Raw genomic sequence first — 23,298 nt, forward strand, 5'->3', positions numbered from 1 at the left:
ATGAATGGGGGAGACGAGGAATGCGTATAGGATATTGGTGGGAAAGCCAGAAGGAAAAAGACCACAGGGAAGACCAAGGGTAGGTGGGTGGACAATATTAAAATGGATCTTAGAGAGATTGGATAGATCTGGTTCAGGATAGGGACCAGTGGAGGGCTCTTGTGAACACGGTGATGAACGTTCAGGTTCCATAAAATGCTGGGAAATTCTTGAGTAGCTGCAGAATTGGCGGCTCCTCCAGAAGGGCTCAGCTCCATGAGTAACTAAATAAGTAAGTAAGTAAGTAATCCTCATATAAATGGGATATCGGACCACAATGCCCAAATTATCAAGTTAAATAATTTCAAAACACAAGGGCAGTATAATGTAACACAAATCATAAGAAATTTTAACAAACATCCCTTAATTAATTTTAAGAATAAACTGAGTTTCGAGACATGGGATGATATCTTTGGAGGGAATGACATTGACATAATATTTAATAACTTTCTTAATACATATCTTAGAATCTTTTATTCCAGTTTTACTAAAAGAAAAATAAAGAGTAAACCAAAAGGTAACGCATGGTTAACAACAGGGATAAAGATCTCATGTATAAATAAAAGAAATCTGTATTTACAGTGTAGAACCAGTAATGATATTAATTTAAAAGAATATTATAAACAGTACTGCAAAATTTTAACTAAGGTCATAAATGCGGCTAAAAACTATATTATGATAGGAGGATATTGAACTCTAAAAATAAAATGAAAACTACCTGGAATATAATTAAAACTGAAAGAGGGAATAAAGGTAATAAAGAAGATATACAGTACCTGGATATTAAGGGTAGTACAGTATCCAACCAACAAATTCTTGCAAATAAATTCAATGATTATTTTTTAACAATCGTTGATAATATCATAGATAGTAGCGGAGTTAGTAAAACAGGTCAGCCAATACATGACAATTATCTAAATTATATGTTACAAACATACAAGGGCCCACCCCCAAATATTCAGTTTAGACATATGTCAACTTGTGAGATAGAAAAAATTATTAAATCCTTAAAAGCCAAACATTCATATTGATATGATGGGATACCAACTATAATATTGAAAGCAAGTGCCCCTTTTATCAGCTCGCCTTTACCGTGTATTATTAACAAATCCCTTTCCTCAGGTATCTTTCGAACTAGATTGAAATTCTCAGTAGTAAAATCAGTATTCGAAAGTGGTGATAAACATAGTATTTCTAATTATAGACCCATATCTTTGCTACCCGCCTTCTCCAAAATTTTGGAGAAGGTAATATACTCAAGATTCTACCAACATTTAACCCTAAATAAGATACTTACAAGCGACCAATATGGTTTTAGGAATAACTCTTCAACTAATATGGCCTCCTTCAAACTATTGAATGAAATTTTATTAGCCATGAATAATAAATTAACCGTGGGTGGCATATTTTGTGACCTAGAGAAAGCATTCAACTTTGTCAACCATGATATACTTCTAAAAAAATTGGAACACTACAGGATAGTAGGAACATTTAAAGCATTAATTACGTCATACCTAGACAACAGGTATCAGAAAGTGGTATTAGATAACAGGAAAACTCATAATAGTACCTCCTCCGAGTGGGAGATCATAAAGCATGGTGTTCCACAAGGCTCTATCCTTGGTCCATTATTTTTCCTATTGTACGTTAATGAACTTCTTAACGTAATAACTAACAGTGCAAAAATCTTCCTATATGCTGATGATACAAGCATCATAATGTCTAATCCTAGCCTTCTGAATTTTGAAACTAATATGAATAAACAACTTGTAGCCATAAATGAACCCTGATTCCTTGGTCGTCCAGTCCTTAAGCCAGTCACCATAACAACTGAGCTATTCCTATTATAGGAGAATTAAACTAATTTCTAACTGCACAAAATGCGATCTGTATAATGAAGGGCAGGCACAGAGTCTTGTTACACTTAGAAAGACTGGGGCTGCATAAAGGGAATTGTTACAAGGTAGCATTAAGGAAACATTGATGACTTCCAAGAACTAGCTGTTGTTGCTTCTACTCATGACATGCCTAAAATGCTTCAACAGTGTCCCATGCAACAAGGCGGAGTGTTACTGTCTGTTTTGATAATGAAGGAGTACAAATGTACCCCCTTTGAAGCTCTCCTGGCTTGATGACATCAAAAGTCTCACTGGCCAACTACAACAGCTGTTCCCCATCCAAACTGGTAGCTGTAGGGGACAGTGACTGCTATCAACAAGTGACATGTCAGTCTTTCTCTCTGTCCCGCTCTGTGCATAGTAGTTACAGTCGTATAACTGATTCAGAGGCATACTTCATTGGTGTCTTGCATTCCTAGTAGAAAGACAGCAAACTTACAGTTTTGTTTATAATCAAATCTACCCTGTATTGAAACCTGCTTATAACTGACTCCCAAAGCAAGCCTATTTTTGAAGTTGAATGCAAGAGATGTATAACTCCATGCAGCATTAACCTAGTCAGTGGATGTGGGCAAATGATCAGGTTTACATCCCAGCCTTCTTACCCCCCCCCTTCCCCAGCAAAAGAGACTGAGTTGACCCCAAAGCCAATGTCTACACTGTCAAGAAGATAAAAATCTCTTGTGTCTGCCAGGAATTGAACCCCGATTCCTGAGACCGTTTCCTAATCCCCACAGGTCCTACTGACTGAGCTGTCCAAACTCATGACGGTACCAATTAAGGTCTAGGAACATAAAAATTTGTTACAAGGAAGATCATAGTCAAATTATGAAGGGTTCAAAGAAAGAGACGGCAGAAAATGTAGGAGGGTGTCTGGAACTGAGCAGGAGAATTTATGCATTCCAGTCGCCAAGCCCATGCTGAACCATTTTCTGCAGCCACATGCCCCTTGTACCCTCCCGGCTCCCTGTAAGAACCAAGCTACATCATACCTTGTGTAGGCATCTTAAGGGAGAAAATGTCCTGTGTGAGCACATCTCATTATCCAACCGATGTATGAATAAATGAAGTATGTGAAGAATGTAATTTAGCAACTTTATGTGGTGATGATGTAATGATCTCCATCATTAACTGATGATGACACTACCTTGTTTGTATAGTAGACGGGGTCTATAAGTCCACAGGTGTCATGGAATGGAGTCGCATAGTTGAGCACTCTCCTCATCTCCTTCCCGCTGTACTTCCCCCTCCACCTTAACTCTGTCTCAGTGAAGATTTTCTTGCACCAACCTACGCAACCTCATAGAATCTGACTTGTTTTGCAAGTGTTTCCTTTTGTGATTTGCAGACTGGGTAACATGTGGCGAGCAATGAAAAGTGAAGAGAAAAAGAAGTACATGGATATGGCATGCCAGGCAAATGCAGAGCACAAGGAAAAATATCCTGGTAAGTGATTTGCCTCAATATTCTCTAAGGCTCATCTTCTGCAGTATAAGCTTTCGTCCTGTTAAATTCCTCTGCTTTCTCCTGCATTCCTTACCAGTCCTACATGTTGTCGACTGATGCATTGAGGCTAACTTTTCACCCCATCTCCAAAATGTAATGCACACAAATAACACAGGTCTTCAAAAATAGTTTTTTTTTCAGCTGCATGGAATATTTTTGGTAAACGTTATGTTTTCTAGGATGCTGAATCCAAAAATGACCTCAATTTCCCCCTATCATGTACGGTTTTTTGGAAAATAATAGGGGTTTACAATAAAAAATCATAACAGTGATAAAAAAATCACTAATTTTATTACACTGAACTAAACATATTATTTCTCATAATTAAACAATTCCTTCACGATATATTTAACATTCTGTGTTCAGTCTTTTTGCCTGTGAAACCTTTTCTTCTTCTCTTTGATGCTTCTCCGAACACGCTTTCGCATTCCATCTTCCTTGGTAGCGTCTCTCGATATCACGGACATCTTGGTGAAATCGTTCACCCTGCTCTTCACTATAGCCTCCCAAGTTTTCAGGAAAATAGTCGCCATGGGAGTGTAAGAAGCGAACTTTCAAGCTCATCTTGCAACCTTGAGCTTTATATGCAGCCAACATGCGTTGTACATTGGTTTTGTAGAGAGGGTCTTTAGTGTTCCCCAAAAACTTGTCCACTACGTCTTTGAAGGAGTCCCATGTTTCTTTTTCTTTTTCTCCCATTTCCCTCTTTGGAGAAAAACAGTGAATTCCTTCTCTCGGTGCCTGTACCACGAGAATGCTGTTCCAGGTGACAGCAAGTTTTTATTTTATAGTCTTGACCCTAGCAATTCGGCTGCATCTTTGGAAAGGCCTAAATCTCTAACTAAGTCATTGAGCTCACTCTGAGAAAAAGGTTGGGGTCCCTCATCAACAGAAAAATCTGAGCTGGATTCATCCTGGGGTGGTAATATAGTTCTGTCCTCCGAATCACTCTGTATATCAGCCAAACTGGAAGGTGGGAAGGGAACTGGTATTTCAGAGCTATGAGGCACTGGACGAATAGCTGAATTAAGGTTTGGGTAAGATATTTTCTTTTTATTTTTTGTATTAAAGCCTTTCACATCTACCGAACAGAAATAACAATCAGTCGTGTGGTTTTGCTGTTCACNCAGGATGTAAACTGAGTGGCTTATACATCAACCAAGATCCTGAACTTATTTAGCATGTTGAGACATGATCAAATCTGACAGCAGGCTTGTTTATACTCATTCCTATTGCCCCAAAGAACATGTCCAAACATGCTCAACCAAGCCAGTAAGATTCCTCACCTTTCACTACAAACAAAGTAAATGTGTTGGGACATGATCGCCTGAGCTCCTCACACCACCAAACCCACCCTACCAACCCCTTCCACTGCCCCCCCATTTTCTATTTGTATTGTTTTTAGATTCACTCTTATAAATATTATTTTAAAGTAAGAAATAATTATTGGATATGGTTTTTAGAATCAACAATAGGATACAAGATTTCATGTTGAAGGGAAATTTCACGCAAAATTAAACTAAAAATATGAGTTTTGCAAAAAAATTGACATGATGGATTTTTTTACTATTATTTCCGGTTTTAATGAGTAAATATCTATAAGAAATAGTAAAAATATCCTATGCAGTTTTTTGGTTGCAGACCCGTGTAATCAGTTGTGATCTGTCTCCTTCATATGCTGTACTGCACTTAATATATCCATATCAACATACCAGTACTCAGAGAATAGACACAGTTCACAAAGACAAAAGACTTACTTTTTCTTCATGATGAACTACATAACATACGTTCACGCAAGGTGTCAGTGCTTAGCTATCCATTTCTACATTAACCCCAAGTTTCATGATTGCTTGTATGTCTAATGCCTGCAAAATTTTCTTTGTATAGAGAGAAATAATCCTACGTTCAATTTCTCTTGGATAATTCAAATTATGCAAGACACGAGGAAGTGATGAGCATGGTAAATCTTGAAATTTTCACCCCAAAGATTTTTTTATTGTTGTTATCTGCTCAAAGTATATACAGGCTTCAACCTCCACATCATATAACTGAATTTCGCCTTTGTGTAATACTCCTTGAAGCACCCGAGAGAGCACAGTCCCACATCACATATCTTGCATTTCAACTGCCTTTCAATTTGAACATCTTCCAAACAACGTTTCATTGCCATTGTATGATAAGATGAAACTACAATGTTCAAATTGACTGTGAACTCACAGAAAACTGAATGCACTCTGTATCTCAAGCGTTTGTTTGCAACCATAGAAAGAGAAATATTCTCTTGCAGCTGCAGTGGCAGGGCTTGGCACTGAATTAGGCCATGTTTCACTTTTCTCTCCTATAGTCGAAGGATGGGATATCTGAAGGGTGTAACAAAGATGTGAAACTTGCCAGCAAGGAACCAAATGGCTTTATTGCTTCCAGCTGTTATATGGCTCCAGTGAATGTGAAAATATTTCAAGTGTTACAAGCAGGAGTGATTTTATAATGCAGAAACACTTTGTGAAGAAGTGGGAAATTATTTTTACAGTCTGCATCAAAATTACAAGAAAAAATAAAAAGTAGTTTATAACTTTTTTGTCTACATATTTTCAAATCTTACGCCATAATATGCGACAGTGTTCTTCGCTAATAAAAACCAAGTTCATTCCATTCATCTATATAAATAAAAATGTAACGGTTCGTTTTTACCGATCTTAAATCTCCAAAAGTTCTTCACCGATTGCTTCAAAATTTTGTCACAACGTTGCATTCAAATACACGCGTTTTTATATACCTATTATATAGATGTCACACCTGTGACAGGTAAAAACATGCTTCTTTTGAAAAACAGAATTGGAATTTGGAATTCAGAAGAGTCACCCGTATGGAAACGCTAGAACAGACCGTTGCGTAGGAAGTAACAATAGCGATACTGTATCGAATCTCCATGGTTACGACGAATACACAGAGCGTTCCCACAGAGACAACACAATAACAATGGGTCATTGCGTAGGAATCGCGGAATCAACAAAGCAGCGTTTCCGCGGTTATGACAAAGGCTCATTTGCGTAGCAGCGGCCGAGGGTATAAAAGGGGGTTGAATTCGTTCGCCCAGTCAGTCTTGGAATAGCTGCTGCTGAAGAAGGTTGGAACCTAGACGCCAAGAGATACAGAAGTATTGGCCGAGAGATTGTGTAACCAGTAACTCTAATACTGCAAGTGGCGATAATTGTAAAGTGTGCAAGTGAATTACAATAAAGATTCGCTATAATTAATATGGCGTAAAGTTATTTGTAGCGTGACATACCCAAACACACTACATGCATTACTGACGTGTGCAACACGTCACATCCACATCAAATTCGTGCATTGTTTGCAATCATATTGACCGCCTGCTCTCCTTCATCTCCAACAGAGTTATGGGAGAAATATAAATCGCATGTGGCTGAAGATATTTTCCATCGAATACGCAAGGAAAATTCCAATATGAACATGGATTTCACAGCAGAAATCTGCAACAGAGCGTTGATAATGATTGAAGATTTGTGCTTAGAAACTGCGAACAAAGTTCTCAATCAATTGGGAATGCCATCACCAAATCGATCTGCCGCTGCTTCGTTCAATGTAGAATTGTGTCGTGAACAAAATTACAGCACGGGTGATCTTTTGTCATATGTGCAATCAAATATTCCTAAGCTAACGCATGAGCAAAATAATGCAAACTGTCAATAATGGGGTTGCAGAATTCTTCTTCTTAGATGCGCCAGGAGGAACTGGCAAAACGTTCCTAATTAGATTGATTCTGGCAGCAATTCGATCCCAAAATGACATAGCCTTCTCTCTTGTGTCGTCCGGAATAGCTGCGACATTGCTACCAGGTGGAAGAACTGCTCATTCCACTTTGAAATTGCCATTGAACATGCAATTCATTGAAACTCCCACATGCAACATTTCCAAAGGATCAGGCATGGGAAGTGTATTGCAGAAATGCAAACTTATTGTTTGGGATGAATGCACAATGGTGCACAAAAAATCGCTCGAGGCTCTTCATCGATCTTTGCAAGATTTGCATGGAAACATCAGACCATTTGGGAACACATTAATATTGCTTGCAGGAGATTTCAGGCAAACATTACCTGTAATTCCTCAGTCGACACCAGCAGATGAAATAAATGCTTGCCTGAAATACTCTACTTTGTGGCGACACGTAAAGACGTTAAAATTAACTACAAATATGCGTGTCCAGCTGCAAAACGATTGATCAGCTGAGATATTCTCACATCAATTGCTGGAAATTGGGAATGGAAAGGTGCCGGTTGATCTGACCTCAGGACGAATTTCGTTGCCTCATAACTTCTGCAATTTAGTGACGTCAAAAGAAGAATTGGTTGAAAAAGTATTTCCCAATATTCAAACCAATTATAAGAATCACGATTGGCTGAGTGAACGAGCTATTCTTGCAGCCAAGAAGAAAGACGTCTACGAACTTAACAATATCATTCAGTCTAACATTCACTGCGAGGCAGTCACATACAAGTCCGTCGACACTGTTATGGAAGCAGATGAAGTGGTTAATTATCTAACAGAATTTTTTAATTCACTCGATCTGTCACAGCAACGCGTGGCCGGGTACAGCTAGTTTGACATAAAAATTGTATTAGATTCAACATTTTCAAATACAGTGCAAGATCCCTAACAGGAACAGACATTTAAATGCAGAGCAGCAACAGGCATTTAAATGCACACCAGCAGCAGGCATTTAAATAAACTCTGGCCAGCTCAAGCTACCACCATTTCAAAAGTCTGGCGTTTAAAGGTTAAACATGAATAAAGGAAAGATACATGGACTTTGGGACTTCCACTTGCCTTATAAAACCTCAATACTTACAAAATAAGTTTCTATAAAATTACAGAATTTTGACAATACATTATAATGTCGGTAAAGTCATATTTGTTTGTTTTGTGTGGTGCATATTACTGAGCAACATTTAAAACAAATATTGAAACATATTGTGTTAAAGATTTACATTTTTAAAAAGTTAACAATCCAGTGTATATTTAGAAGTTTGTGCTTGCTTTTGAGCAGTAATGAAGATGAAAATTCCTAAGAAACCTCCCATGTGCATGAACAGGTCCTGGGAAGAGATTTTCACCTGTTGTGGAGTGCTCTGACAAGAGGTGGCTGTTGTAAATGGATGGGAAGAAACAGTCTTGTGTAGGGGACCAGATTTTGATTTCTGGCAGAGGCAGGAATTATTCTCTTAACTACCACATCCACTTTGGCTAACTGATCCAACCAATCAGCGGGTGCTAAAAATTTTCTCGGCAGTAAAGTGCCTGGGGCAACCAGCCGTCAGTATCTAGTGCAGAGGTTAAGAATGCATTCTTGCGCCTACACAGCATGGTGCTTAATTAAACACAGAAAACATTTACATTGCTTCTAATGTAAAAATTACTCCTGAAATTTACAAACTTTCAGTGATTGAGTGACAATAGGTGGTGTATTGATTGGTAATCAGGTTTATTGGACACTTTATCACACAACTCATGTCTACACTTTACAAATGACTACCACACACAGACTAGTGTCCTCAGTCATAATCTTCATTATGCTGCTTGGTAGCAGCTTCCAGCGGTGGACATTTCCCTTCCGTTGGGTTCTGAAATCGTCTTCAGCCTCAGCTACTGCAACACCACTTCCTGTAGTTCCTCCATTGTTGTATGCACACATTGTTTAGCGATGGCTCTTGTTGCCTAGCAACAGGCGTGTTTTCAGAGCCATTCCCTAGCAGCAGCTGTCTCTGCTGGCTTCAGAATTCAGGCTTTCAGTAGACATGGCACAATACTTTCTTCAAAACCCATAATCCTTTGTGTTCCAATACCTTACAGCTCAGCTCTATACAGACTGACCCAAAGCCAGTTAATTTAAAATATTGCTTTCTTAACAGGAATGATCAGATTCAGATATCCAAGTCACAGCATTGGTCGTTGAATGTGGTAGATCTCATTTTGAATAATTTATGTAAATACAGTAAGTAATAAAACATTTCTAATGTTTTTTGCGTGCATTTTACTAACCAGTTAATCAGTAATGCGGATATTATATTGCATGGTTATATTCACAGTCTAATGCATAAACATGTGTTTATCAAATTGTTGTTGGGAGGCACATCTTGGAGTGCACTGTGTCTGTTCATTATTTGCTTTTCTGATTCTTATCCATCCCTGTGCAACTCCATCGACATACACTAGGTTCCGACGTTTCTTCTTTCTGCTTAATTTCACAACATGTTTTGGCCTAACAGGAGTCTGCTCTGCTTTCGTTTTGATGTACGAGACACTTCTAGATATTTCATGTTCATGCCATGCCTTTGTGTCCAACCACTTATTTGGTTTATATTTGTTGAATATGTTGATTTCATTTTCTCTGGTGTTGTATCTGCTCTGCTTGGTTCTGCATGTTTCCCACATATTTTCTGTCCAACTTTATAGCCATCTTCTGAACTGTTCATGTGTATGTATGGGACAAGGGAAGAAATTTTCCAGGCAACAACACATTTCATGTTGGTACCCAAATCTTAGTTACTGTCTTCCAGAATGAAGGAATTATATTACTTTGATTTTAATTTTTGTTTGTATGACAGCCCACGTCTGCATTCCCTTGTTATTAAACTGATAACTAAAGTAATTCTAAACTTATTTTGTTGTCTTAAGAAATTAATGGCCCAGGTATGAAAGATTTTAATGCAATGCAGTGTGTAGAACACTGTATTTTAAGTCCATTTATGATCAGTATATTTGATATTGCTGTCAGAAATAAAGATGGGAGTGGACATGACTGAATTTTACTGGTAAATGTTGCAAAATTTGTTATATATTTTATGCATGGCTTCCAAAATGCCTCAATTTTTGGCAGTTATTCCAGCCCTATTCTATATTTCATTTGGTTTCTAACTAAAGTGCAAGTTTTAAGAACCTATCACTGTACATTCTATTCAAAAGGTTGACCATTTTTATTGTAATCGTCTATTCCAATTACTGAACACATATTTACCTACATTTATTTTAATATCACTTGGAAGTATGGTTCGGCCACTTCAGTTTTACTAAAGAAAGTGACTCTTTTTAATTCTAGTCTCACTTCCATGTAATAAATATTGGAATGTCTTCCAAAATTACAATTTTATTTCCTTAGTTCTTTTAATGTGCTGTTTACCATCCCACAACTTGGTTCTTACCAACATCATTTAATATATTTGTTATATTCACATTTTTAAAAAATTAGAATTTCATATGCATTTAAAATAAGAAATTTGCTATTGCTATAGTAGAATTTAAAAGAAATATTTCTGGGAGAATTCAGTATTTTTCTTTGGTATCCATTGTCATATCTTGATATTATTTTAATACAAAACTGTTCATCAGAGAGTTTGTAGGATAAAGAAAATAGAATGATATTTTGGCCACCAAGGAAGATAAGGTATATCTGTCAGTCACAACTTTTTATTTTCCATAATTAAGTTTGTTGAAATATTACTACATTACATGTTTCAATCTTTTTACCATCGTCAGGCATTTTACAAACATGTGGTAGTGGGTACCTATCTAATTAGACTGAATTCCCATGTATACTGTTCCTAGGAATTTACATGAAAATGCTATTAAATTGGTTCTTAGACAAATTAGTTGTGAGAGAGTGGATAAGATTTATCTGGCTAAGCTTAGGGTCCGGTTGCAACCACTTGTGATCATGGTAATGAGCCCTCAGGCTTATCAAAAGGCAGTAAATTCCTTGGGCAGGTGTGAAATCATTAGATTATTAACAATAATTTTTTAAAACACTTCATCATTATCATTGTTATCATCATCATCATCTGTAAGGTTTGGCTTTTTAGCCCATTCAGTCCTCAAACATAAAGCCATAATCTTTCAGGTTTGTAAGTAACCCTTTTTACTGAAGCAGGTCACCATCCTGTTGCAAAACCTGCTATATTGGAGAACTGGGATTTTTATTCAGGGTTTTCTTCCCTTAGACAGGTTGCCTACCATGGCTAATGAGTCCTGTCTACCTGCCACTTAACCCTGGGAAGGGACCCTTGCCAGGTGCTGCCCACCGGGCCAGTGGGAACTGGAGCTCACATAAGGAAGGGGCGCCACTCTCTGCAGTTGGACTGTCTGTTGTGAGAGTTCTAACATGCTACCTTAGATATTTTGTTAAGGTTCGATAGTTTGTCATTACTTACCAGTTTTTAACAAAACATAAAATTGTGAGGCACAGAACTGTAGAAACAGGCATATAGGCCTCTAGCTTTTTCAGGAGCATTGTTGTGGAGACAATTTCAGATATTTGGTTCAGAAATTGCATATGTGTGAGCCAGATTGTTTGTGATACTTCTGTAATAATGGGATTAATGAATGGCGGTGTTCTAAGGGCCTTTTGGGGATGTTAACCAAGTCCATGGACCTGGTCCTTCTTAAGAAGCCACCAGCTGCTTAGCTACTCAAGAATTTTCTAACATTTTATGGAATTTGAAGATTCTTCACCATGTTCACAAGAGTCCTCCACTAGATACTGAGCCAGATCAATCCAATCCATTACTGCATCCTATCTAATATCCATCTTAATATTATCCTCCCATCTATGCCCAGGCCTCTATGCCTCTCCTCCCACATTCATGCTGCAGGCCCATCTCGACTTGGAACATATTCTGATTATATTTGGTGAAGAGAAAGAATTAAAAGCTCCTGATTATTCAATTTTTAATGGTATGCTACAATTTGAAAATCATTCTTTTTGCATTCAGGTTACACATACAACCCAAAAGAAGCGCGCATACGAAAGGTTCTTCGTGCAGTGACCCGTGACCTGAGAAGCCATAAGAATGTAAAGGGCCGTAAGGCAAATACCACCCGGCGTGTGAAACAGGCTGGCAGCCACCACAACCCTGTGCCATCAAGGGTAAGTCAACCCATACCATACACAGTGAAACTTTTCTTAGATACTGCCTTTATTCAAAGATAACCCCTTAATGTTTTTCTTTTTCTTGGGGTGGGATAAGACTGAGTCTTGGTATATTGGCTGCTATTTGGCCTTATGTTCCAGCCCCGGATGATAGATGACAAACCTTGCAACTCATCAGATTCAGATAATAAAAGGTCAGGGAATAAACTAAATTTATATGGTCATAAGAGCACATCAGTTGCGTGTGAAGTGAAGGAAATTCCACAAATTATTTGTCTCCAGAAGATCAAATCATGGCATTATAAAATTTACCTGTTATGAGATCTTAATAGAGGTGGATGGCCAGCAATGATTATTGTCATATGTTGGGTATATGTTACGCAACAAATAAAGCCGTATTGAATGTAGCGAATTTATTGCACATTCGCTCTTACACTCACACAATTCACAATTACAATTACTGCCATTGGCAGTGTCACAATTACATCCACTGCTCTCAGCGACTGCTAGACTTCTGCCGCACTCAGCAACTTCACGATCCGCACTGTCACTCCTAATCACACACTCTTGCTCACATACTGCTCAGCCAGCTTTTTATACCGTTCCCTGTTGCCTCATATTACCAGCGGTGTCCCCTGTTATGTCACAGTGGGAAGTGCTATTACGTCACCGCAGGGGAGGGGGGGGCGGAGTGTTGACTGGCCTGTTACCATAGCAGTGACAGCGCTCTGACGCGGTGACATAACGGCGTCAGAGCGCTGGTGTGGGAGGGGGTGTCCTGCATAGAGCAAATGCATCACATTATCTTATGTACAGGTAAAGATTTTTAGCTCTGTAAAGAATATTCAGTTTAGTGAGGTAAAGTGATATCAACTTTTTCATTTGATATTACAGTCTTCTGGGATATATCACCATGTAGGTTGCAGGTATAGGTGACAATATTTTGTAGCAACTTGCTGTCTCCATCTTCAGTGAAGAAGAGTGACTCTTCTACCCTAAAGATGGTTCCTCCAAAATGTTAGTACCCACCTACAAGACTGTATTGTGATGTTCCAGAAGACCACAATCTCATACTCATTCACATGAAAACCTTCTTGCTCATAGAGTAATCATACTTCTGTAACTGTTACTTTGTTATATGTTCAGTAGCTGACTGACTGCAATATCAGACATTGCTAGATATTCTGGCTGTGGTTTTATGGTTTCCCTCAATATGTCTGTACAAAGGCCAGGATAATACTTTCTTTGAAAGTTACAGTATTTATGATTTTCGTGTTTCCTCCCATTCAAAGTGCTATCAATAGTGCTATCAGCTGCAATGCAGTTACTCCTCAAGGCAACTTCAGCACTCAGTGAAACACTAGTCACATGAAAACACACCACACATAATTAAAGTCAATAGGAAAAGTGTTACCAAGGTTACCCTCCATCCAGGGATTGTCCAAAGATTACAAACAATAGGCATCCTTAACTGGACTCACGCAAGCAGAGGGACTCATATGAGGACCCTCTACTAAACGAGCGAAGGAACTGTTGAAGTTAAACAGGAACCACCTACGATGGGTGGTACGACTACTTAAGGACACTGTCACCTCAAAAGACACCTCTTCAAATTGCGACTAAGTAACAGTCCAACTTGTGAAGGGTGTCAATAAAAAAACGAAACAGCCACACATATCCTGTGCGAATGTGAGGCATTAGCTTGTTTAAGATTGCGCCACTTGAGTCAGCATTTCATGGAACCAAGTGACTATTTTGACGTCCCCACATACAAAATCCTGTGCTTCATGCAAAGTGCAGGATTGTTGAGGGGATAATCAGAAGGGGAGGCACAACAAATCACTGTGGTCGCAGTGCAAGGGCCAAGAAGGCCCACGCCTTATACATTCATTCATTCATTCATTCATTCATTCATTCATTCATTCATTCATTCATTCATTCATTCATTCATTCAAGGGGAAACTGCACTGTAAGCCTTGTGCTTATTAATAATAAAGCAACTGAATAGTGTCTATGTTATTATAGGCTAGACAGAAACATTGGGCTGTGGAAATTAATGCATCGGGATGAATTCCTTTCAGGAATGAGGAATTTGAATATTAAGAAATACATCATACTACAGTAAGATTTTAATGGTAGACAGAAAATACAGAATTTAATTTAGGTCATCAATAATAATTCTGCCAGAACAGTTGGAAGATAATTTGATGATGTGTTCTTAATTATGAATGTAGAGCCTGTTTTTTTACTTTCCATTGTGGTAACATACGTAGCTTGCTGTTTGTGACTGCTCTCCTGAAAGTTTATGAGGTAGATAACTGTAGGATACTGGGATAAGTAAGAATGTGCTATTGATTGAACGGCCTAAATTATTTTTGTCCTGCTTCATACCAATAAGACCTAGCAACAAACGTGTGCATGTAAATTAATATTTATGATATGGTACATATTTAAAAAGCAGATATGTTTCAGTACCAGGAACACTTCCAGAATGCTGCTAATGCACATAAAGTATGGAAGTGTTCTGATTATTCAACCGAAATGAGAGCGATGGGTGGTTGGATTAACAAAAATGTCAGATATATGGAAATGGGTTGGGGAAGGGTGCAAAACAAATTGGAAATTTAACAGGAGTCCCATGTAGGTATGAAATCGTTTTCATTTTATGGTAGTTCTACACTACATCTAGCATAATAGAGGACAGACCTATTAGTTAAAGAAATAAATTCCAATTAAATAAACACAACAGACCTAATGCTATAGTAACTGAAGATTGGATAATCAGGACACTGCTGTATTTAAATCCTTTAAATTAAACATTTGTGTCTGTAATAGCAAATCCAGATTGTAATCCAGTTAATCCTTCAATTAATTTCAGGGAAAAGAATCAATGTATATCTTGGATATGATTCCCATGGCTAACTTTGCAGCACCTATTCTTATAACTATACCAGCAGCAGCCACTACAACAGCAACCCAGAAGGAACAAACATCTGCCACATCGTCAAACAAGAACAGCAAAAACTCGTCTGCCAGCACACAGCGAACTTCATTAGAAATTACCAGCACTCTGAGTGACAATTCTGGTGGTGTCATTGGAACAGAGAATACAAACAGTCCCTTTCCATCATTCAAGCAAGCTTTTGGTTCCGAGGAAATTGGCTGTTTTTCGTATGAAGAACTTGTCAGCAAAACCATTCATCAAACTGAGAATCACCAGTCTACTAGTAATGAGGTTAGTATCAGTTCTGCTCTGAATACAACTATTATATGGGTCCATTGCAGATTCCCACTTTTGAATCAACTATATTTTATCGTCAGAACCAATTCCAAACCGTTAACCAGTACTCAGAGTTCTACAGCTATTACAATTACAGTGCGTTCCTCCAACACTTCAGCTGCAGCCATAAGCAGTTCTTGCATCTCAATCCATTGACCAGAGGAGTCTACATACCCCAATAGTCATTCACTCATGACTGAACTGACTGGAAATGTAACTTGCATATTCTATGTATTCAAGTCCTTACCTGCCAAAGACATTATTAATAGATTGAAAAATACCATGAATATAAGCAAGGTTCATAATTTTAGAAGAGAAATTCATTTCAAAATCCTGCACTATGGTTTTTGCAGGCACTAATGTACAACCCCATGTTAGGTGGGCCCCTTGTCATCATGGCATGGCACATCCTCAGGTTGCAGATGGAAGAGACGGCTTCCGGGTATGGAGGGTAGCTGCAAATATATACTGAATAAGCAGTTGTGGACAGGCGACAAGGGGTGGTCTTCCTGCTTGGGGGTTGGGCATGGGGCTAACAACTCCTTACCATGAAAAATAAACTTGTTACGAAAGATCACATGAAGCCTCAGACCTGGACGGATTCCTTGGATAAACTGAAGCGAAAGAAAATTTGGTACCTGGAATGTTAGAATTACATATAGGGCAGTGGCGGAAGAAATCTCAAAATATAAGTTACATTGTGTACGAGTACAGGGTGTCAGATGGCATGGAGGTGGCACCAAACCAGCAGGAGACTATACATTTTTCTGTGGAAAGGGAAATAAGAATCATGAAGTAGGTACAGGTTTTTTCGTACATAAGAGAATTGTATCAGCAGCTGAGAGGGTAGAGTTCGTTAGTGATAGGATGTCGTGCATAATACTAAGAGGTCGCTGGTGTGATATGATCGTTCTAAATGTACATGTCCCAATAGAAGATAAAATTGATGACAGGTTTTATGAAGAACTAGAACATATATTTGCTAACTTCCCGAAATACCATATGAAAATTTTGTTCGATTTCAATGTCAAGGCAGGTAGGGAAGATATTTTCAAACCAACAATTGGGAATGAGAGTTTACACGAAATTTGTAATGATAATGGAGTTAGAATAGTAAACTTTGCCACATCCAAAAATCTTTTTGTCAAAAGTATGAAGTTCCCACATCGTCACATTCATAAATTTACGTGGACATTTCCTGATGGGAAGACACACAACCAAATTAACCATATTTTGATAGACAGGAGACGGCACTCAAGTATACTTGATGTCCGATCATTCAGGGTAGCAGATTGTGATACTGACCACTACCTGGTGGTGGCAAAGGTTAGGGAAAGACTGGTAGTGAGCAAACAAACAACTCACAGAGTTCATATGGAGAGGTTCAATCTCAAGAAATTAAATGAGGTAGAGGGTAAAGAGCAGTATTGTGTTGAAATCTCAAATAGGTTCGCGGCTTTGGAAAACATGGAAACTGAGGTGGATATTAATAAAGCTTGGGAAATTATTACAGAGAATACAAAAATGTCTGCCAAAGAGAGGCTAGGTTATGAACCAAAGAAGCATAAGCCATGGTTCGATGAAGGATGCTCAAAATTATTAGATCAAAGAAAGCAGGCCAAATTTCAGTGGTTACAGGATCTAAGTGAGTTAAATGGGGATAATCTGAACAATATAAGACGGGAAACCGGCAGGCATTTCAGGGAAAAAAGAGGGAATATCTGAAAGACAAAATTGATGAGCTTGCAATGAACAGTAGAACAAGAATATTAGAGACCTGTATAGAGCAATAAATGACTTCAAGAGGATTTACCAACTTAGCAGTAACTTATTGAAATATGAGAATGGTGATCTGCTTGCAGATTCACACAACATTTTGAATAGGTGGAGGAACTACTTCTCTCAGTTATTGAATGTACATAGGGTCAGTGCTGTTAGGCAGACAGAAATCCATACAGCTGAGCCATCAATACCTGATCCTAGCCCTTTTGAGGTTGGAATTGATATTGCAAAATTGAAAAGTTATAAATTGCCAGGTAGTGATCAAATTCTGACAGAACTTATTCAAGTAGGAGGTGAAATATTATATTCTAAGATCCATAAGTTAATTAATCCTATTTAGAATAAGGAAAAATTGCCTGATCAGCGGAAAGAGTTTATTATTGTACCGGTTCAGAAGAGGGGTGACAAAACTGACTAATAATTATCAGGGGATATCACTGCTATCAACTTCATACAAAATTTTACCTAATATTCTTCTCTCAAGGTTCAGTCCATACATAGACAAGATTATTGGGGATCATCATTGTGAGTTTCGACTGATCAGCTCTTTTGCATTCGTCAGATACTGGAGAAAAAGTGGTAGTACAATGAGACAGTACATCAGCTATTCATAGACTTCAAGGAAGCATATCATTCAGTTAGAAGGGAAGTATTGTACAATATTCTGATAGAGTTTGGTGTACCCATGAAGCTAGTTTGCTGATTGAAATATGTTTAAATGAAACTTGTAGTAAAGTCTGTGTAGGTAAACGTTTGTCTGATAATTTTCCTATCCAGAATGGTCTAAAACAAGGAGATGCTTTATTGCCAATGCTTTTCAACTCTGCTTTATAATACACTGTTAGGAAGGTCCACTAAAACCAGGTGGGACTGAAATTAAATGGGACACATCAGCTGTTAGTCTGTGCTGATGATGTGAATCTACCAGGTGATAATATAGGTAGTCTGTGCTGATGATGTGAATCAACTGGGTGATAATATAGGTAAGTTAAAAAAAAGTATAGCTATCCCTGTAACAGGCCGTGAGATGCTGAGGGTCCCACATTATTGAGACAATCAGCACAAAGATGGTGGTAAGGTTGTCAGCCTTACGCACTGGCCGCCCTTTACTCCCCAGGAAAATTATTTAATTAATTCCTGTTACTCATTTCTGTTAGAGGCTGAGTCGACCCCAGGGCCATGGTGCCACCGGAAGGATTAGGTCAATTGAAATAAATCTGATGACCCCATCGGGATTTGAACCCGCAACCTTCTGGCTTGTAGGATAATATAGATACCATAAAGAAATATACGCAGGCTTTAATTGATGCCAGTCAGGAGGTTGGTCTAAAAGTAAACACAGAGAAAACTAAGTGTATGTTGCTGTCTCATCACCAGAATGCAGAGCAAAATCATGACATAAAGATAGGAAACAGATGTTTTGAAAATGTGGCACAGTTCAAATATTTTGGAACAACTATAACAGATCAAAACCTGATTGAGGAGGAAATTAAGAGGTGATTGCACTCGGGTAATGCTTGCTACCATTCAGTCCAGAACCTTTTGTCTTCTTGTCTGTTGTCCAAAAACATAAAAATTAGAATATACAAAACTATAATTTTGCCTGTGGTTCTGTATGGGTGTGAAACTTGGTCTCTGACATTAAGGGAGGAACATACACTGAGGGTGTCTGAGAACAGGATGTTGAGGAGAGTATTTGGACCGAAGAGAGATGAAGTGACAGGAGGTTGGAGAAAACTGCATAATGAGGAGCTTCATAACTTGTACTCTTCTACAAGTATAATTAGAATGATCACGTCAAGGAGGATAAGGTGGGCAGGTCATGTAGCACGAATGGGGGAGACGAGGAATGCATATAGGATATTGGTGGGAAAGCCAGAAGGAAAGAGGCGACAAGGAAGACCAAGGCATAGGTGGGTGGACAATATTAAAATGGATCTTAGAGAGGTAGGATGGGATGAGATGGATTGGATTGATCTGGCTCAAGATAGGGACCAGTGGAGGGCTCTTTTGAACACAGTAATGAACCCTTGGTTCCAGAAAATGCTGGGAAGTTCTTGAGTAGCTCTACAATTGGCAGCTTCTCAAGAAGGGCTCAGCTCCATGAGTGACTGAATGTGCAACCTCTGTGGGAAATTCTGTGATCTAGAAAAGTCTCCTTCTTTATACGGAGAATAACTTGCTTTGTGCATAACACCAATATTTAATATTTTGTGTATTTGCATAATGTGTTATATGCATAATGTTGCAATAAGCAAGCCATACATATATGACACCTCATTATGGTGTATATTAAATAGCCGTGCTGTACCAAAGAGGGGGCAGCAGACAGAAGAATTTCTAACCCATAGACATCATAACTTTGTAGATCATGTCAACAAACAAATATTCTCACTGGTTGTCCTGGATAAAGAAAAATTAACCACTGTTTCCTTTTGTATTGCACAAACCTCTGGATTTCATGCTTTTGCCATAACGATATTTTTAACTATGTACAGAAAAGAAAATAAATTTATGCTTTCTGTATGTTAGAAATCTAGTATAATACATTTTACATGCTGGGCCATAATTATTTTTATTACAAAACAGTTAGTAGAATAATATTAAAGGATAATAATGAAGCGTAAGTACCCTACAGAGGATCCTTCAGGTTGCATATAGGTTCTCGTGATCACAGGACAGGGCGAGCAGGGGAGGACGAAGAAATCAGCAAGGCGGAAATACCCAAACAGAAATAACCAAATCAAATATTAACAAAGAATAAATATAATATATTAATAAAGAAAGAATACAAACATAATGTAAATACCTGTATGAAAATGATTGCAGAGTTCGCTCTTCTAAGATAGAATATTATGTAGAGAAATTAATTTAGACGGTCGAGGATGACCTCGACCGGTGGTCCGAAACGAGAACAACCTACCCCATCGACGGTTGGAAAACCAAGAGCCTAGAGCTCCAGATGTTAGGCCGCTAAGTCGGCTCGGAAGGGGAAGGAGAGAAGGGGACAGTAGAGAAAGTAGAGGGGAGAAGTGCGCACACAGACCACGGACAGGAGCCGACGTCACAATATAGCCCCCATTATTTTAGTACAGACAAAAGAAAACTTACACAAATAATTTATAGGCACATTTGCATTGTTTATAAGAAAAGTATCTGAAATTAGAAAAGAAAATTGATATTCCGCGTTGTGCCTGTGACAAAAATTAGTTTGTATCTCTCAAAGATGTTATCACACTCAACTTGTGATTGTAGTGTTGAACACATCTGTTTCTGTGAGAAACTGCCATGAGACTGCCATTTTACAAGCTGAGAAGGTCTGAATCATGTGATATCACGTAGAATGGCCCTGTTTCATTCAGAGTACAGATGCAAAGACTGATACAAGTAAACAGTTTGTTGAAGTGACACTTATCTGACTTTGGTCATATTTATTTCAAGTTCATTTCAGTTCTTCATATATTTAATCCCAAAGTTTCATACTCTCATATTTGCCCATCTTGCACCAAAGAACACATTAATATCATGCTTAGGAAGTAAATATTTTTAATTCTGAGTAAATTCTTGAGATGTACGTAAGAAACAGAAAAAGTCTGGCCAAGGATTATTTGTATTTTCAGTATAATGTAAAATTCCAATCCCTTGTAACTATTCTTATTGTACTGTATCCACACAAGTTACAAGGTGTATAAAAATGATGTAAATTATTTTGTGCCATTCATGCAAATATACCAGGTAACTGCACTTGGACCTATTGCATGGTGCCGTGCTGCAGGCAGTATACCCACATGTACCTGTAAAATATTTGTAGAATATTGATTTTAAGATATTTATGCATTTGTTGAGTATTTCACCCATAAAATATGATTAATTGACATCACTCAAGCTACTTGGACCTGTCTTGCATGTGTGGTGGAAACTTCCTGTGGGTCTAAACTTGTCTGTAATTGAGATTAATAGCTATACATTTTCAAAATAGGTCATCTGCTGAAACATGCCAATCTAGCAGAAGAAACACCATCAGAATGTTATACAAATAATAAAGCAAAGCAAATGTTGTCTATTCCCATAATATGTGTGTGATTTATCTCATTTCATATCAAGTGATATCCTGCATTATTTAAAGTGAAAATATAAGCAAACATGGTAAGATTATACAAATAACAAGTCTCAAGTCTCCCTCCTATTCCCAATGACTCAAATGAGTGTGTACTGTGCTTGATTCACATTCCTCATGTCTTGAGAGGGGGAAAAAAATTTCCATTCACCAAATCACCCAGACCACTACCACTGGTTCCTTTGTGTCCTCAGAAATTCGTAGGACCTCTACAAAGAATCGTAACTGTAATGCCTGACTGAGACCCTTCCTGATACATATGATCCCAAGCTATGAAAGCGAAAGTTCTCTGCTGAGTGCCTAGTCATAACTTGGGATTGACAAAGTATGAGAGTATGGTAGGATTCATCTTCCTGTCCTTTGGCACTTTCTGAGAGCACATATTTAGTTGCCAGACAACACCCCATTTACCAGAATGCATTGTTTCTTGTTCAAGGCCAGTGGATACCTGAACATTTTCTGTGAAACTCCTTCAATGAAAAGCTTTGACTGCCTCATACAAATGCAACAGCACATATTCAGATTGCATATATACATTCAGAATTGTATCTCTTTATCTACAAGAAAAATTCAATAACTAAGGAGATTTATTTCTATTTTACAATATCTACAAAAGCTAAACAGCAACATTTTCTTATGTAGTTTCCACATCCACAGCACTTGTTACATTAGACGACCAGCTTCTTGACATTATCCAAGAACATTTTCATTTTCTTCTGAAGCCAGTGAACACCACATTTCATGCCTTGAAAATCTGCATCCAAAGAAGGTGCTAACAACATAGGAAGAGAGGTTAGGTCAGGTTATCACAAGCAGCTGTAATGGTGGCTTAGTAACACTGGGTATGTAACCTGTATAGTATGTTCCAAGATAAAATTTATCATAAGTTAAATTTGGTGTCACTGCCATTGGGTTCTATGTGAACGGCATTTACTTCAAGGTCCCAAATGCAACTTAACACATTAGGAATATTCATGCACTCAGCAGAAACTGTAGCACAACAAGCAAACGATATGACTCCATTATGTTCTACAAGCATTATGTAGATGATAAACATGCAATCACTTGTTTCCCTTTAAGATCCTCTTCTTATTTGTCTAATACATGCCTCTGTTTCTATCTTTTCCAGAATCCAAACCCACTGGCGTTCAAACTACCACCGTATGAATCTTATGTAGAAGGTTTGCTGCCAGAGTCAGAGTTTATGAATGAGATTCTTGCATTTGACTCTGTTGCGAGTCTAGATAATCAGTTTTAAAGCAAATTTTTTGATAAAATTAAATGTTCTAAAAATGAAATGTGTGTTCAATTGTATTTTTAATTAACCTTTAAACGCCGGACTTCTGAAATGGTGGTAAGGTTGAGCTGGCCGGAGTTTATTTAAATGCCTGTTCCTGTTAGGGTGCTTAAACAATTTTAAGCATTGTGTTTAAAAACGCTCTATCTAACTCAATTTTTATGATAAATGGATGGAATTAACTTTGTTTGTGTATCAGCAAAGAATATAGTGTCACATATTATAACAGAAGATTTGTCGCAGAGCCAAACTTGGCACTGACCTTAATATAGTTGTGTTGTGATGGATTTAATAAAGAAATTGCATACCATCCCATCCTATCTCTGAAAGATCAATTTTAAAATTGTCCACCCACCTACATTTTGGTCTTCCTAGTGGGCTCTTTCCTTCTGGCATTCCCACCAATATCCTATATGCATTCCTCTTCGCCCCCAT

General features: G+C 38.0%; 1 protein-coding gene across 1 annotated transcript in view; it reads left to right on the top strand.

Moving 5' to 3' along the window:
• Positions 1-22,908, top strand: part of LOC111867782 (transcription factor SOX-6) — a 28,120-nt gene extending 5,212 nt beyond the window's left edge. Inside the window, exons 3-6 of the mRNA XM_023857931.2 lie at positions 3,286-3,383; positions 12,230-12,384; positions 15,266-15,622; positions 22,696-22,908. Of these exons, the coding sequence (XP_023713699.1) occupies positions 3,286-3,383; positions 12,230-12,384; positions 15,266-15,622; positions 22,696-22,824 (739 nt within the window). The 3' untranslated portion in view covers positions 22,825-22,908. The remainder of the gene's footprint in view (positions 1-3,285; positions 3,384-12,229; positions 12,385-15,265; positions 15,623-22,695) is intronic.
• Positions 22,909-23,298: the final 390 nt, after the last annotated feature.

The sequence above is a fragment of the Cryptotermes secundus genome, unplaced genomic scaffold, assembly GCF_002891405.2.
Source record: "Cryptotermes secundus unplaced genomic scaffold, Csec_1.0 scaffold195, whole genome shotgun sequence".
Classification (NCBI taxonomy): domain Eukaryota; kingdom Metazoa; phylum Arthropoda; class Insecta; order Blattodea; family Kalotermitidae; genus Cryptotermes; species Cryptotermes secundus.